Source organism: Anser anser (assembly GCF_964211835.1).
Source record: "Anser anser genome assembly, chromosome: 3".
In the NCBI taxonomy this organism is placed as follows: Eukaryota; Metazoa; Chordata; class Aves; order Anseriformes; family Anatidae; genus Anser; species Anser anser.
In genome coordinates this window covers 118,605,511-118,620,422 of record NC_139722.1, presented here as the reverse complement: position 1 = coordinate 118,620,422, position 14,912 = coordinate 118,605,511, and the positions used below count along the sequence as shown (strand labels likewise).

The 14,912-nt window shown below is 42.1% G+C and overlaps 1 protein-coding gene and 1 long non-coding RNA gene across 12 annotated transcripts in view; one reads left to right on the top strand and one right to left on the bottom strand.

Annotated features, from left to right (window-relative positions):
* Positions 1-14,912, top strand: part of LOC310896552 — a 69,068-nt gene that overhangs the window by 32,646 nt on the left and 21,510 nt on the right. The window lies entirely within an intron of this gene.
* PLCB1 (phospholipase C beta 1) overlaps positions 5,579-14,912 on the bottom strand; it is a 415,451-nt gene continuing 406,117 nt past the window's right edge. For 8 of the 10 annotated variants that reach the window (XM_083828903.1, XM_083828908.1, XM_083828906.1 and 5 more), the window contains one exon: positions 5,579-8,903. In XM_083828903.1, coding sequence (XP_083685029.1) covers positions 8,673-8,903 — 231 coding nt within the window. In that variant the 3' untranslated portion in view covers positions 5,579-8,672. The remainder of the gene's footprint in view (positions 8,904-14,912) is intronic. The other 2 variants (XM_083828904.1, XM_083828909.1) reach the window with 2 other exon arrangements.

Genomic DNA, 14,912 nt, shown 5'->3' with positions numbered 1-14,912 from the left:
AAGCCAGTTCTTTACTTCTAGTGATGCTCCAAAGTGCTCAGAAACTGAGTGTGCAATAAATAGGACACACTCTGCCCAGTGGCACTTCAAATACGTTAGAATAAATACCATATGGGCTCCATGAGTTTTAGGAGTGGGGATGCAAACCAGCCAGTCGGGCAAGCATTGACAGAACAGCTGGGGACGGAAATGATTTTCCTCGCCTCGACCGTCGTGAGTTTCTGCTGAAGCTGCTGCAGAGCGTCAGCTAGTGCCAAAGGGAGGGAAATGTTTTGAGAAATGAAAGTGGGACCCAGGAGAACGGCAGGAACCTGCCGGAAGAATCAGTTTGCGTGAAAATCCAGCTCCTTTCCTTGAGACGTGCAGATCCCATGCTTTTTTTAATGCAACTATTTTTATGATAGCACTATAGATAGTCAAATAGTACATTGCTGTGACTATCCTAGTGCTTGTAAGTGATCAGAACACAGGGAAAAAAAATACGCAGCTGTATTAACTCCATGTGGCAAGACACTACCGACTGTGTCAAATTCACCTCAACCCACGGACTCTCCCAGTGACACAGGTGCAGTTAAAGAGTTTTATGAGTACATGTAACATTCACCAGTGTCTGTCCCCATGCCCCAGACCCTGTCTGGCCCCATGGTCGCCCCACGGCTCCTCCATCACATGGCCCATGGCACTATCATCGGGGTCTGCGCCAGTGGGGACCAGCAGCATCCCGCAGGAGCTAAGAGCAGCAGCATTTCCACAGAGAGACAAATAATTTCATTCTCATTAGTTACTTTGACACGAGAAAGTTATCATCACTCCCTGATCTGTCAGCAGAATGACAGAATGGGGATTTGTTAAGCCTGATACAGTTTTTAAATTATGGAAATAGCAAGACCATTGCTTTTCATGAAGTAACTCCAGCAGAAAGGGAGAGAGCGCACACACCTCAAGCTGAATGTCCTCAGGGAAAACAAAGTAATTATTTTGTTGCTATCAAGGAGATACCAGGGTGTTTTCTTCCTATTTCTAGGCTTCTAATATAATAACAGGAGTTAATAGCAGCAAGATGTGCAAGTCATTAGCTGATGAATACTCCAAAGCACTGGGCTAAATCAGGCCCTGTGCAAGAGAGAGCACACAAGATTTCTCAGCAGTGTGGGCTCAGTTGCAGCCATTAGGACTTGTTCATCATGCTAAGCCAGAGATTGAAGGCACCTAAATAGTGCTGTATGAGAGGAGTTTCATATAATGACGAACTAGGAGTGCCTTTTTCCACACTAAAAAGAGACTGAACACATCCAAGAAACACTGTCTCTGGATGAGCAAGGAGACACCACCTATGCTCCCATCATCTACCCAGGTGCACAGCAGAAGTCACTGTGCTCAGTGACCCAGGGGCTGCTCTTAAAACAGCTTTTATCTAGAGCAGATGCACCACACCAAATACAGCCCCAGACCTGGGCCTATTGTCACATGCAGAACTGCACCAAACGTGCCCCGCACTTCACTGTGGGTGCTGACAGCACAGAGCGTGTGCAGGAAAAAAAAAAAAACTCCTGGGTACTGGGAAAAGCTTTTCCCTCTTCCCTCTCCGCTGGGTCTGGCAGCTGTCTGCAGGTTTCTGAGAGCTCGCTGCCCTGCGCACTGCAGAAGGAAGCAGCCTCTGTGGCCTCCTCCAGTCACTAAATTACAGCAGCTAACAGCCCTGCTGCCATCGCAAGCAGCGGAGGTGGTGCTTAAAGATCAGAGGCAGCGTTTTGGAGCAGCAAAGTGAAAGCAGGGAGTAGTATTTATTTACTAAAGGGAAAGAGGCTTCTTCCTACTTCTAGGCATCCCTTTACATCAGTAGAGGCTTTTCCCCTAGATGGAAAAGGGAGCTTGAGGGACCAAGCTCTTTGCTGAGATCCTTGTACCCTTCAATGGAAATCGTGGCATACACCGGGTGCTGCCTCCTCCTGCTCCTCTCTTGGGCTCTGTCTCCAGCTGTTTCCCCAAGGCCGGCTGGCTGCCCTCGATGAGTCAGCGGCGTCTCTCACCACAGACTTCACGGCTCTGCTTCCAGCCAGAGTTCATCTGCCCCGCTCGGGTGGTGGCGAGCTGCGAGAGCACTGGGGTTGATTTTCTTTATTTATTGCTCAGAGCTCCTGGGATGCCACAGTTTTACAGATTTACGTCCTTGGAGAGAGGCAGCTCACTTTCTGAGAGATGTCCCATATAACTGAACCGTAGAGACTATGCTCAGCATTATGCTGCCAGCCTTTGCAATTAAAAGGACATTACAAAACCTTTTCCAAGGCAATCACAGCCTTTTTTGGGGGAGGTGGGGGGAACACACTCCAAGAGAAGAACAAGATTGTGCTAAGATTCATGGACCTTGAGGGCAGGAAAGACAGCTGGATCACTTAGTCTGGCTCAGTGGCCCTGCAGCCATTGCCCTCCTCTCTGCTGTGCCTACACGGACTGCATGATGCAAGTAACGTAATATGGCACAGTCCTCTGCAGCTCAACAGCCACCTTTGCTTTCAGTACTTACAATTAATCACCTCTGGTGAGTTTATACAGAAGGAGAAAAAAGAAAGAATATTGTGCCTTGCCTCTAACATGCTTGTGTACAGCTTCCAGTTCTTGTCATGCTTCCAGGAGGCTCAAGCGCTCCTCAACTTCTAGTGGTTTTCCCATGAAAGCCTAACTTTCAGCTGTCAATATACAGCACTGGCAGAACTTTTCTCTGCACCTTCCTGAAAATCCAGATACAAAACTTGCACAGCGTATTTAACACTTTTAACCTCTCACCCAGATGAAAGCAAGTCATCCACTCTGCTTGCAGTTCTCTCAACTCCAGGGCACATGCTGCTGCTACTAGCAGAGCAGATGAATGCAGCGCCACTTACTAACTAAACATGCAATGTTACCTAAGAGTAGAACAAAGCTTGTTTATTTCATTAAAAATCAAACAAACAAAAAAAAAACAAAAAAAAAAAACCCTGCTTTGATCCCTGTTACAGAGGCTATATCCATGTATTTGAGCATGCAAGTTATCCCACTGCAGTTCAGAAACACTAATTACATTACAGTTTTCAGCAACGAAACCTCTCCTGCTCATTAGCTAGGCTTGCACCATTGATACAGTAGCAGGTTATATAAATCTCTTTGCATTTGTCAGGTTGGCTTCCATTTGTTTCTAATTAGAGCTTTGCACCGCCCTTGCTACCTAAAGTCCTTCTACCTGCTCTGGCAGGCTCCAGCCAAGGTGATTGGCACCCCTCACCACGAGGCACAGCATGCTCTCCTCCCCACATTTCGTAGCCCACCATTCCACAAAACCCAAGCCTTTAAAATCATTTCAGTTATACAATAGGCAATGTGTTACCTCCCCTCCTTTCCTCTTTACTGTTTGCAAGCTGAACGCTTGGATTTTCAATTTCTTCCTTTTTATTTTTTTCTGACATCCATCTTTCTTAGGATGCTATTCCCACGATTCCAATCCTGATGAACTCAGGAACCGCACACACTTAGAAGAATTGCAATATAACTACATTGTGGAAAGCAGCACAAACCTCATGTCTTTTCTCCTGCTGACTGTCCTACCAGTGCACACTACTGGAGAGCTTCTCTCTTTAGAGGACCTTTTTTTAATTCCAGCACACATTTCTGCAGTCAGCTTCTTTAACTTTGCCAGTGACCATCACCAACTGCTTTTTGCACATGGCTTTAATTTCCTGCACTGACCCTTTTGCCAAGTAGCTGTTCCTTCATTGCATAGGAAATCCTCATTCTCTTGCTGAGCCTTTTAAGAAGAGAACAAGGCCAGGGCCCTGACCCTGGGGCAAAACTAGGTCTAATGATGGCCAAGCAAGTCCTGCTGTGCGCATTTAGGGATGCTCCACTTCTGGGCAGGGCTGGGTAAGGAGGTCAGGATTGTTTCAACTCTGTGGGAAATGGCAGGATCACAGACGTAGTCTCACCTAGCTTTCAGGTGTCTTCTGTGTATGATTAGGGCTAAATCCAGGAGAGGATTTATCTGTTTCCAAATTAAGTAACACTGCCTGGTTCCCTGATGCCTGGTGTCAGAAGTGAAAATCAGATGCAGAGTTAGGTTCTTCTACTCCCTCTACAGTTACTGGGGTAAGCAAGAGGTCTTTGAATGAGAGCCCAAACAAGCCACATGCAGTCACTGAAGCCCAATCCGTCAGTAAGAAATGGTGACCTGAGGTTTGCAGCTGAATCTTGGTGGCTTCTTGATGGGTTTGCAGAGCCCACTTGAAGCCTCAGCAAGGCTTGCTTTGCCTAGCATCCGCAGCTGCACGAGAGCACACAGCTCTGCCCCTGCTGCCTGGCCTCTGTGACACCATTGTCCCCTTGGTTGGCCTCCAAATAGCTCTTCCACACATCTAAGCTTGCCACCCTCTCTCCTCAGCAGCCAAGTCAGTCTCCTGTGGCCCAAGTACAACAAGTGCTGGGGACGTCTGCTCGGCTGACTGTGAGAATCCTGCCTTGCTGAGCCCCACGGGAGTCCGGGGTTATTTCCCAATCCTTCCCATGGCCTCCTGGCTTCTCCTGCTGTACTTGCTGTCACTGTCCGTCCTCCTCGTTATTGGGGTCTCCCCCTCATCCTCCTGAAAGTCTTCCCACCACACTGCTCCCTGACCCCACTCATCCGCGATGCATTCCTGTCTTCCTCCACTCTCCCGCCTCACTACATGACAAAGCCTCTGCAAAACCCCATTCTTGATGGTTTCACATCCCGCTATTCCTTCCTCAGGAAGGAAACGCACCCCTTTTTCTTTTCTTTTGCAGTGTTCCACCTCCATTTCTTTCATTTTCTTACTCTCTTGTGTCAAATTAATGGTCTTGATATTCAGCTCTATTCCTCCCTTCTTTTCTGCTTTTACGCTGCACCATGTCCATTCCTCTCTTCAGACCCCATTTCCCCAAACCTTTCTGAGTGAGCAATTTGAATCTAACTGCCTTGGAGACTATTTATTTTAATAGGTATATCCCTTAGTACACTGGATTAATATACCTGCTTATCTCTTCTCCCAGAGATGATAATTTTTTACCTCGTAAATTAAATGGGGAAAGGAAAGTCAAAAGCCAAAGGAATAGATTCATTTTCCAATGGTCTCAATGGCCCCTGCAAAGGTACATTTCACAGCACATATATAATTGCATAGATGATTAGTGAAACAGCTGGGGCAATGGAAAGAAGTAAGGCTGCTATAATTTGTTGAGGTAGTTTACAGGTATGGCTGAAAATCTTGCAGTTGTTGTCCTATAACAGCCTGTCTTGTAAACCAATAAATACTCTTATCGGTTTGTTAGCTGCCATGCACTTCTTCTGTTTTCCATTTTTTTCAGAACAGCAGCAAATACATGTTTTCCCTGGGAGGGGCAGAGGATGTCCTCACATGTACAATTTCTTGTTCTTATTGTAGTGAGCACAAGAGCCTGCGGGGAAAACTCATTGGCTTCTTGTGCCACTGCCCTTTTTGAGATCAGAGGGCTCGGTGTAAGGCCACTGAGGTCAGGAAGGTCTCCTGAGTCAACTTCCACTATAGAGTCAATGAACAGAGAGAACAACCACTTTGTGTTAAGAAATTTTTATTTGTCCTTTGGATCTGTAATGTAAGCACATAAAATTACAAGTGGAAGAAACATCATGCCACAAAATTGCATAGAATTTTTACAAAAATGTGAATTATGCCTCTGAAACAATCATAGATTGAAGAACCAAAAAATATGTACAAGTTAACTGAAATATTTCATCCTACTTTGAAAGCAAATCACCAAGGACTAATCAATCACAGACACTATTAATACAATGTACAAGAGCAACACTGATTTCAAAAAAAGGCAAGCAATGATGTCCCTTTAGTTATCTTTCAGTGAATGTTTAGTTACTACATGAGCATTAATTAACATAATTATGAACATGTTAAATCTAAAATGTCTGGCCTTCATTAGAATTTTTAAAATTCTGTTTATACTGCCAAAAACAAGCTATTTTCAGTAGTGTAAAGATATCTGAAGTGCACGACCTAGTTTAATATAGACAGCTCTATTCTATACAGCAGAAAGTCCACGATACAGCATTTCCACACATTCAACACGGAACAAGGCAAATACATAAAAGGCACAAGACTTGCACATCATAAAGACCCTTTTTCATTATCTTACTCTAGTTCAAGTAATATCAATATTAAATGATATCTGTTTCACTGAAATAGTTCGAACAATGCAAGATGTACAGTATTACACACTACCTTACACCTGCAGAAAGTGGCACTGTACAGATATAAAAAAATGTGAGTACAGTAAATGGTCAAATACAAACGTACTGTAAAATGACTACAGCTGATAGTATACTTAATCCAACCAGAAGGTTTTTTTTCTTTTTTTTTTCTTTTATTAAATATAAATAAAAGGTTAATTGGTATTTCCCCAACTTTCTTCGAAGACTGTGGTGAAGTCCTGGCTCCGCTGAAGTCCATGGGAATGTAGCACTGAAATTCAAAGGAGCTAAGATTTTACCTAAAAGCCTGCACTGTACAATGAGTTCTATAATGCAATAGTCTTCAGTTTTATTGTGAAGAGTGCTATCATCAGTTTATTCTTTTAATAATTTAGACAGTATGTCATTTTTACTTTATAAAATGCAGCATTACATCTTGACTCTTCATTTTCCATGAACGATTAAGCTTGATTTCAAAGTGCAAAATAAAGATTTACAGAGGATTCACCTTCTCTAGTATTAAGATGGAAATTAGATTTTTGAATTTTATGCTCATTAATTTCATCATCATCAATCAGAATAGTTTTAATCCAAAATATGATCTTCAAACAATGTGCAATTTTCTTTCTGCTCTAAATTTAAAAAGAAACATCAAAATACTGTTCGTCTATGATTTGAACTTATATATATACACAATTATTTAACTGAAATTTTAAGCTTGATTTGTATTTTATTGCTTAAATTTAAATAAAATAAGTTCCTTTAAAGTACTAAAATCCTGAGGGAAAGGAGGTAAAGTAACTTAACTGTTATAATGTATTAAAATGCCTTTCTACCTAATTGACTTCTTTCTCTGTTTGCTTTTGAATACAAAGTAAGGCCCCAATCTTGCAAATGTGTGTGAACATTATTACCCCAAATAGTTCCACTGAGCCCAGTGGTGCGCAGTGTTAAGTTGTCGATGGGAATTTGCAGGATCAAGCCGCTCCATGCAAATCTGTTTTTTGCCGTAATACACTTTTTTGCTACACGGCTGAGGGAAAAGCCTTTAGCATCATGCACTGGCTTGGGGACAAATAAGAATCCATCTGTAATGTTTTATAATTCCTACTTCTGTTAATATCGGATGCCAGAGAATAGCGTTTCTTTACCTTTCCAAATATGCTGACTTTCCTGAAGTCTCTCTGTTGTTTGATATAAATTTCTGAAAATGTGCTGTTACTTCTCTCATGCATATCATACAGTACATTAACTTTGATTGTTCTTACATTAAGAAGTCAGTTAAACGGATTAATATACATTTTTAAATAACAGTGATCAGGTTTTTATATTTTGCTTTTAAATTTCAGACCTTAGTAAAACTGAACCTCAGTCTTAAAAATAATGGAAGATTCTGTTAAATTTCAAATACTGTAGTCCTAAACATTTTATAATCCTATCAAATTCAGTAAGCTTAAAATATGATACTTAAAATCAATACTTTTGTGTCTGCAAAATATATATCAAATTTATATTCTAAAACTACTTTGATTTACAACACTAACACCACAAAAAGAATTTCATGATTCAATGACTATTTTATATCAGTATAACCCAGATGTTAGCTTTCATAAAGACTCTCTATTCACGTATCCCTGAAACTTCTCATTTGGCCAACAGACCATGCTGACTTCAAACAGAAACGTGCCATGTGTGTATATAGACAGATGTGTGTGTGTGCACATATATATATATATATATATACAAACATATATGCACTCACACAGTGTAACAAACACAGACGTACACAGACACTGACAATCTCCAGGCAAATTTCTTCTCTTTGTTTTTCTCTCGTCTCCACAGTTCCAAGAATTTTCAGCAGCAAATATATTTCTTTCCACGTGATAAACATGATATCAAGACAGCAAGCCACCAGTGCTTGCAAAGCTAAAAAGGATTAAATGTTTCAGTGCAAATGTAAAATGATGGTACAGCTGTCAAGGTGCAGTTATAAAGTAGGAAACAAATACAATTAAGTACTGTTATAATATTCTCTAGGATCTGTATTAGTTTGGAGCACTTTGCGCTGGCACTTCAAAAGGAAATCTGCACACATTTGTCTCTGTTCAATACACTGGTCTTCATTAAACATTCTTAACAGTGAACATGGCCAGAAAATTACCCATTGAAAATTGGCCAAAAAAAAAAAAAAAAGAGAGAGAGAATGATTAACATATTAATTTTCCCATTACAACTGCACTAAGCTTTAGCATAATAATAAGATGAAGAATGAGAATGAAGACCTTTGCACAATACTTTATAAAACGTTCCTTTTGGGAAATGTGCACTTGAATGCAGATTCCTCCTGCCTTCCGAAGCACTTCAGTGGCAGCTCACTTTGGGAAAGCAGAGCCAGGCAGCTGGGGAGTGGTGCGCCCTCGCGCACTGATTGTTGCTTGGGCAGTTAAAAAGTAGTATCAAACACTTTTTCTGAATTATCTTCTTCCAATTCCTCTTCACTTTGCAGAGGTTTATGATTTGATTTTCCACTGTCAGATGCCAGGGAAGAGGGGGCAGAACTGTGGTCTCCATCTTCACTGATTTTCCCTTTCATGGCTTCCTGTACAAACTCCAGAATTTCCAAAGGCAGTCTTTTGAATTTGTCTTGATATTCCTGATCAAGTTCCACCTGCAACTGCAACAAAACAAACAAGCTGTCTTCAGTTGTATCTGATGTGACTTACCTTAGATACAGCTGGGGAAAGTACCACATGAGGGGCGGGGAGGGAAATTAATAAATCATTTCTGCATGATTCAAAAATATATTCCTTTCTTTTCCATATTAGCACCACAATTATAATATGCCCATTAATAACCATGCAGCCATTGCAAAGCTGAAGGAAAGTGCAGCCCTTTGTGCATAAGGCCGGTTTTGGGTATCGTGCTTGGCTACCCAAATCCTTAAAACACTCGTGGTTTAGCTGTATTAGTGCCCACAGTCCCACTGGCTTTCACAACTCATTCAGGTATAGTAAGGATCACGGATAAGCCTTTGAAAGATCATGGCCTTAATTAAGCTTCAGGTAGCAAATCACACATTAATCACACCACAAACATTGCTCAGAGAACAATATAATAACTTGTGCCAAATTTCTTGGGTTGGAGAAACCATTAGGAAAAACTCAGTTGTCAAAGAGAGTCAGAGAGAGAGGGGAAAAAAGTTAAGTTACATTTTTTAGGGCTAGATCATGGAAAGTTACATTATCTGATTGATGTAGTATGTGTCTTGGACATTACTAGGGAAAAAGTGTCATATCATCAACAGGATGCAAAAGGCATGCAGAAAGAAATCTGGCTATCAGTCTTCAGGAAGCTGTGGGCCCTTTCCCAGTATTTACTCAATTAGCCTTTGTTTTTAGTGCCCATATAAGGATCTGCATGATCCATTCTTTAAAAAGCGTTAATGCATATGGAAGTTTCAACTGAAGACAAAGCCAATTTTTTCGTCATGACCGATCTGAACATGGCAGGAAGCAAAAGGGTTGAGTTCCAAAGCCAAATACTGCTAGCGCTCTGTCCGTCCATCCATCCACCCATCCACCTACCTTAAAAAGAGGGAGTCAGATTCTGCTAACTGTAGCTGCAGCAGTTTTGCAATAGTTTCTTAGACAATTGTATTTTGAGCTGTATTTTTTCAGGAATGTATAAAGATGCTATGAATTCTGATTTTTCAGCTCTATGCTTAAGTCTAGTCAATCTAATTTCAAGTATTCACCCCACTGTGATGGATCTCACCTGGTAATACAAATTTTTACTCAAACATTAGGACCTACACACGCTACTCTTACCATCCATCTCCTGTCCACAGCATGTGACTTTACCACTACACCTCCCTCTGAGCCCTTCCAATGCCATTCCCTGTGCTTTCATCCTGGTTTTCATCCCGCATCTCTGACTTTTTTTTTGTGAGGCCTCTTCTCCTTTCTCCTGATGTGCAGATCAATGTCCTTAGCTCACCTGGTCTAGATCTACATTAGACAAATTTTGCAGCTTTTCTTCCTCAGTATCTATGATCTAGCCTTTTCCTTTTGTTTTTTTTTCTTCTAAAGCTCATTCCCTGCCTTGTTTTTGGCAATCTTCCTGCTGTTCCAGCCTCCATTTCCCACCTTGGCATCACATTGCTGATAAACACCAACAAGTCTGGGGCATAAATGGTTGCATTAAATACACCATGCCGCTAAAATACACGTTTGTGCCAACAGTTATTCAATCAGTACCATAGTACCCTTCTTTCACACAGTACTCTTCTTTTGAACTCTTGTTTTTTGGCTTTATGTCTAGATATTTTGAAGGGATATTCCTTTTGTCTCTGTTATGATAACTCTTCCAACAGTAATGTGTTATCAGAGAGAGAGAAACCATGCTGTAAGCATGGTTGGCAGGAAAAAAACCACAAACTATGCTGATTGTCCCTCATTGCCCACCGCAATCCATGGGAACACAGTGTCCAAGCACTCCCCCCCTGCCAGGCACCACCTAGCTGAAGCTGCTCTAGGGACAGGCAGCCCTGCACACTATTTTTTTTTTTTTTTTAATCTAAGAGTGAAGGGAAAGGCTCTAGAGCACTGGAAGACGAGGCTTTATGTAAGGACATTAAATTCTTTACACAGGAACATCTGAGCCAGAGGTGGGGATGAAGGGCTGCTCTACCCCCCACCTCATTGTTGTATATGGAGGAACTGAACTTGTACATTTTGGGCATTTCTGGTATAGAAAGATGCATGTAAAATCCAAAGTCAAAGAAAATCTCCTGGCTCTCAACTTCCTTCAGAACCTTGATTTGCTTAATTAGGTTCAAAAGCAATAGAAATAATTGAAATCCCTCAGAAACAGAACCTTTTCTGAACCCAGTGCAACCATAAGCATGTTGTTATAAAGCAGTTGAGCCTAATATTCACCTCCTAAATGCCTCCAGCGGATAATCCCCCCTAAGTCGAGTGTTTAATAGAAATGACATCAATCTGGAGCTACCTCTCTCTCTTCAGTGTCTCCAGAGACAGTCTATATAGATATCTAATCATGAAAAGGTTGAAGTTAGTTGAGAAGGAGCAGACAGTAGACAAGGAGGGTTGATTAAAACTGTAACAGTGTGTAAAAATGAGGGGTTTTTTGATTTTAAAGGCATCATCAGTCTTTCCCCCTGCTCAGCTTCAAACAAGCACCTCAGAGCCCATTCCCTGACTCCCAAGCTATCACACAGGACTCAGCTGCAAAGAAGAGCACAACAGGTGAGGCTGGGCACACCACAGCCATCCCACTGCCAGACCTCACTGAGGTCCTTTTCAGTGAGCCCGGAGGTTGCAAACCTGCATCACTCACAATGCTTTAGCCATGTGTTTTGCCTTAAACCACCAGCCCCTAACAACACTGGCAAACAGCTGTGGGTCAGGGTTAAAGAAACAAGTTGCTTGCTTAAAACCTGACTCGAAAAACCTAGCTGTTTTTTAAGTCTCAGTGTCCTTTTATCAGACAACGATAATGATATTTTGTGGCCCTACAGGGAGATGACTGTTCATGCATGAATGGGAGGTTGTCCTCCCATTAGTAGCAGTAGTCTTGTACATCTTTTATTCGTCTTTCTGACTCTGTGACAAAGTGCCACGCCAGGTACCATTATGAAACACCAGCTGAAATGGGCTGGTGTTGCCTAGAAGTACATGTAGCCTTTTGCTGCTGGCCACCCAGCTGCTTAAAGTATCCCTGTAATCCTGTCCTGCTGCGCACTGAAGACTCTTGGACCGATAACGCACAAACTGAATAGGCGGCAAAGGGCAAGTGGGCGTGTGGGTGTGTATATAAAAAGCCCTCTGCACAACCAGCACCCCACCAGCCTCTGGTCCAGTGTGCTCTTACTGTTCAGTTTGCTGTCCACTTGGGTTGCTTCCCATTGCAAGTCCACCTATCTGCATTTCTCTGCTCTGTAGCTACTAAGCAAGGTGACGTACAACTGCTTTTAGGATTTTAGTGCCTGACAAGGAGGGGAAGATGAGACTAATGATTAGATGGGCAGATTGTTACCTAGACCACTATTCCATTAACACATAACAACCTTCCTCCTTGTGTTAGCTCACTACTTGCCCTCTTACTGATCCTCTGGCCTCTCTTTAAACCCCAACAAAAAAACCCGTACTGATCAATGTAACCTGTGATCAATCTTGTGGAGGTTGGAAACATTATTTCTTGTTCAGGTAAATCACATTCCCATGTATTTAATTTACAGGCAATTACCTAATACTTTAAAATTTGGAGCTGTCATTACATGCTTGCAGTGGAGTCCTTGGGGATATGAGATGAATACGTTACACTCTTGAAGGCTGTGGCCATAAGCTTTAACTCTTGCATGTACATTTCTATCTACCTACCCTTTTTTTTCTTACCAAATGGTGCTAGTTAAAAAAGAAAAAACAATCAGTTGATGCTTACACCAGCTTTACAAAATGGTTATGTATCAGTTTTGTTACCCCCAAATTACAGACGAAAGCAGAGAGATTAAACTTAGGCAGGGATAGGGATAAAGCTCATGATATGCCATCCTCAGCTGCATCTGGTTAGAAAGGGGCTCTTCTCCACTCTATATGACTGTTTATCAAACTTTACACCCATCATGACAGGCCTGAAACTGTCTGTGGACAATGGGGACACCAAGTTGTCCTTCATGGAACTTGTACAGTTTGTGATTATATGCACCACCGCTCCAGATCACAGTAGGTATGCTGAGGCTTTGATTACAACTGTCTTGCCTCTGTTACCTGTACCCCACAAGGGTTCCCTCAGGCAGCCCGTGCCAGAGGGTCCCTTTTGACTTTAGCCAGGCATTGGGCAGCACGGGTGGCTGATGGGCCTGGGCTCCTGCGCCTCTGTGCCCCGGAATAACAAAATCTGCAGCCTTTGAACCTCAGCTCCAACCAACACAGCAGCTAGCCACATGGACGGCAAATGCGCGGGGCTTTACATGACTAAGCCTGTGCTTCAGCGAGCAGAGCTCCTGGCGGCCAGCCAGCTGCCCAGCTGATCGGCTCACATTCCCTTTTATTTCAAAGGGCTCTTTGGCATCCTTGGCTACAACTGCTTTCCAAAAAGGGTCATCATTCAGAGAAAGGCCTCAGCAACACTTCCTTGGAATGTGGGAGGTGAAAGTGAGTATGGCCATTCAGCTTAAAGCAAGGAAAATGCACTCAGGGAAGGAAACAGATGGTATTATGAAAGCTCTTTATAGCACTTATACCTAGCTATTATTATTAAGCATACCAAAATAACAGCATTAAAATAGTGACCATAGGATTAAAAACAGTAACTTTGATCAATAAAGAATTACAGAAGCAGAAATTGTGGTTTCAGAGTATCCCAATCAATCCCCTCTAGACTTCTGAATACTTGCAACGTGATCTAATGAACTTCTGTTTCTACCAAGAACAAAAATAAAATGATCACATGAAAAATGCAACGTGCTGCCAACACAAGTCACCAGGAGTGCTGAAGTTCACGTAGAGTGTTTTGGTTAAAAGAACTTGGAAAATTAGAAAATAAATATATTGAACCCCTTAATCTTTAATTACTCCACATTTAGGGTACTTGATACTATCTTGCCATTAATTTTAAGCTTAGAATACTGAGCTCCTCTTTTCTCACTACCTGAAATAGATCTCATCCCTCATCCCCTGTGGAAAAGCAAACAAGCTGGGATAATTAGGTATAAGAATCTAATAACAAGCTACCAAGAACTTTCAGGTGTGGAGGAAAGTTAAGAAAACCTTTGCGGTAGCTCAACCCATGGGAAGCAGTTATCTGCACAAGCACAAATATTTCTGGTTTTGGGCAACTGGATCTAGGATTGTAGCTGGCAGGAGCAAAGACCTTACTGTGTGCAGTAAATAAAACCAGTGGACTAAAATTTGACCCCAGCTGTCTCCAGTGAGTATGTGTGTGGTCGTGGAGACCCAAAGAGTTCCCAATCCTGTTGTAATTGGAGCATCTATACAAGAATCACACACACAACAAATTTGGGAATGCATCTGTGGGCTGATGCAGTTGCCAGGGTCATGTGAAAGTCTATTACATCTTCCCCACAGCCAGCCTCAATGGCTTGAAGACAACAGACTGACACACAGCTGGCTGACAGGCAGCACCACTTCCATCCGACCTCCGACCTCTACCTTGACAGCCTAAGGGAAATTGTGGGGGAAACCATTTCCAACCTCTCACCCTCCTGTCACAGCAGGAAGTTTGAATACTTTGAAGTTGTTAACATGAGTATTGCTGCTCCTTCCCATTGCACCTCAAAAGGGGTATTTCGGAAGTTAGTAAACACAGTGATTTCCAGACTATTTTCCCTTCTCTTCCTTCCCTGTACAACTTGGTAGATTGCACGCTTGGTCTGCGCAGCAGTGACCACATAGTATCATTCCCCTGATGTAAGATCCCATCCCTGAGGCAGTTACCTAACGTAAAACCAACCCACTATCACACAAGGACTGAGATTCATCCAGATCACACATTTTTAAAAAATATATTTTCAACTCAAAATAATGGAAAGATCACTACCTGAAAAGCACCTGAAGAACTAATCTTAAAAATGTTTTGAGAAAGTTGTGTCTAAAATACAACTGGTTAAACATTTTGGTGGAAAAAAATAATCCACCAAATG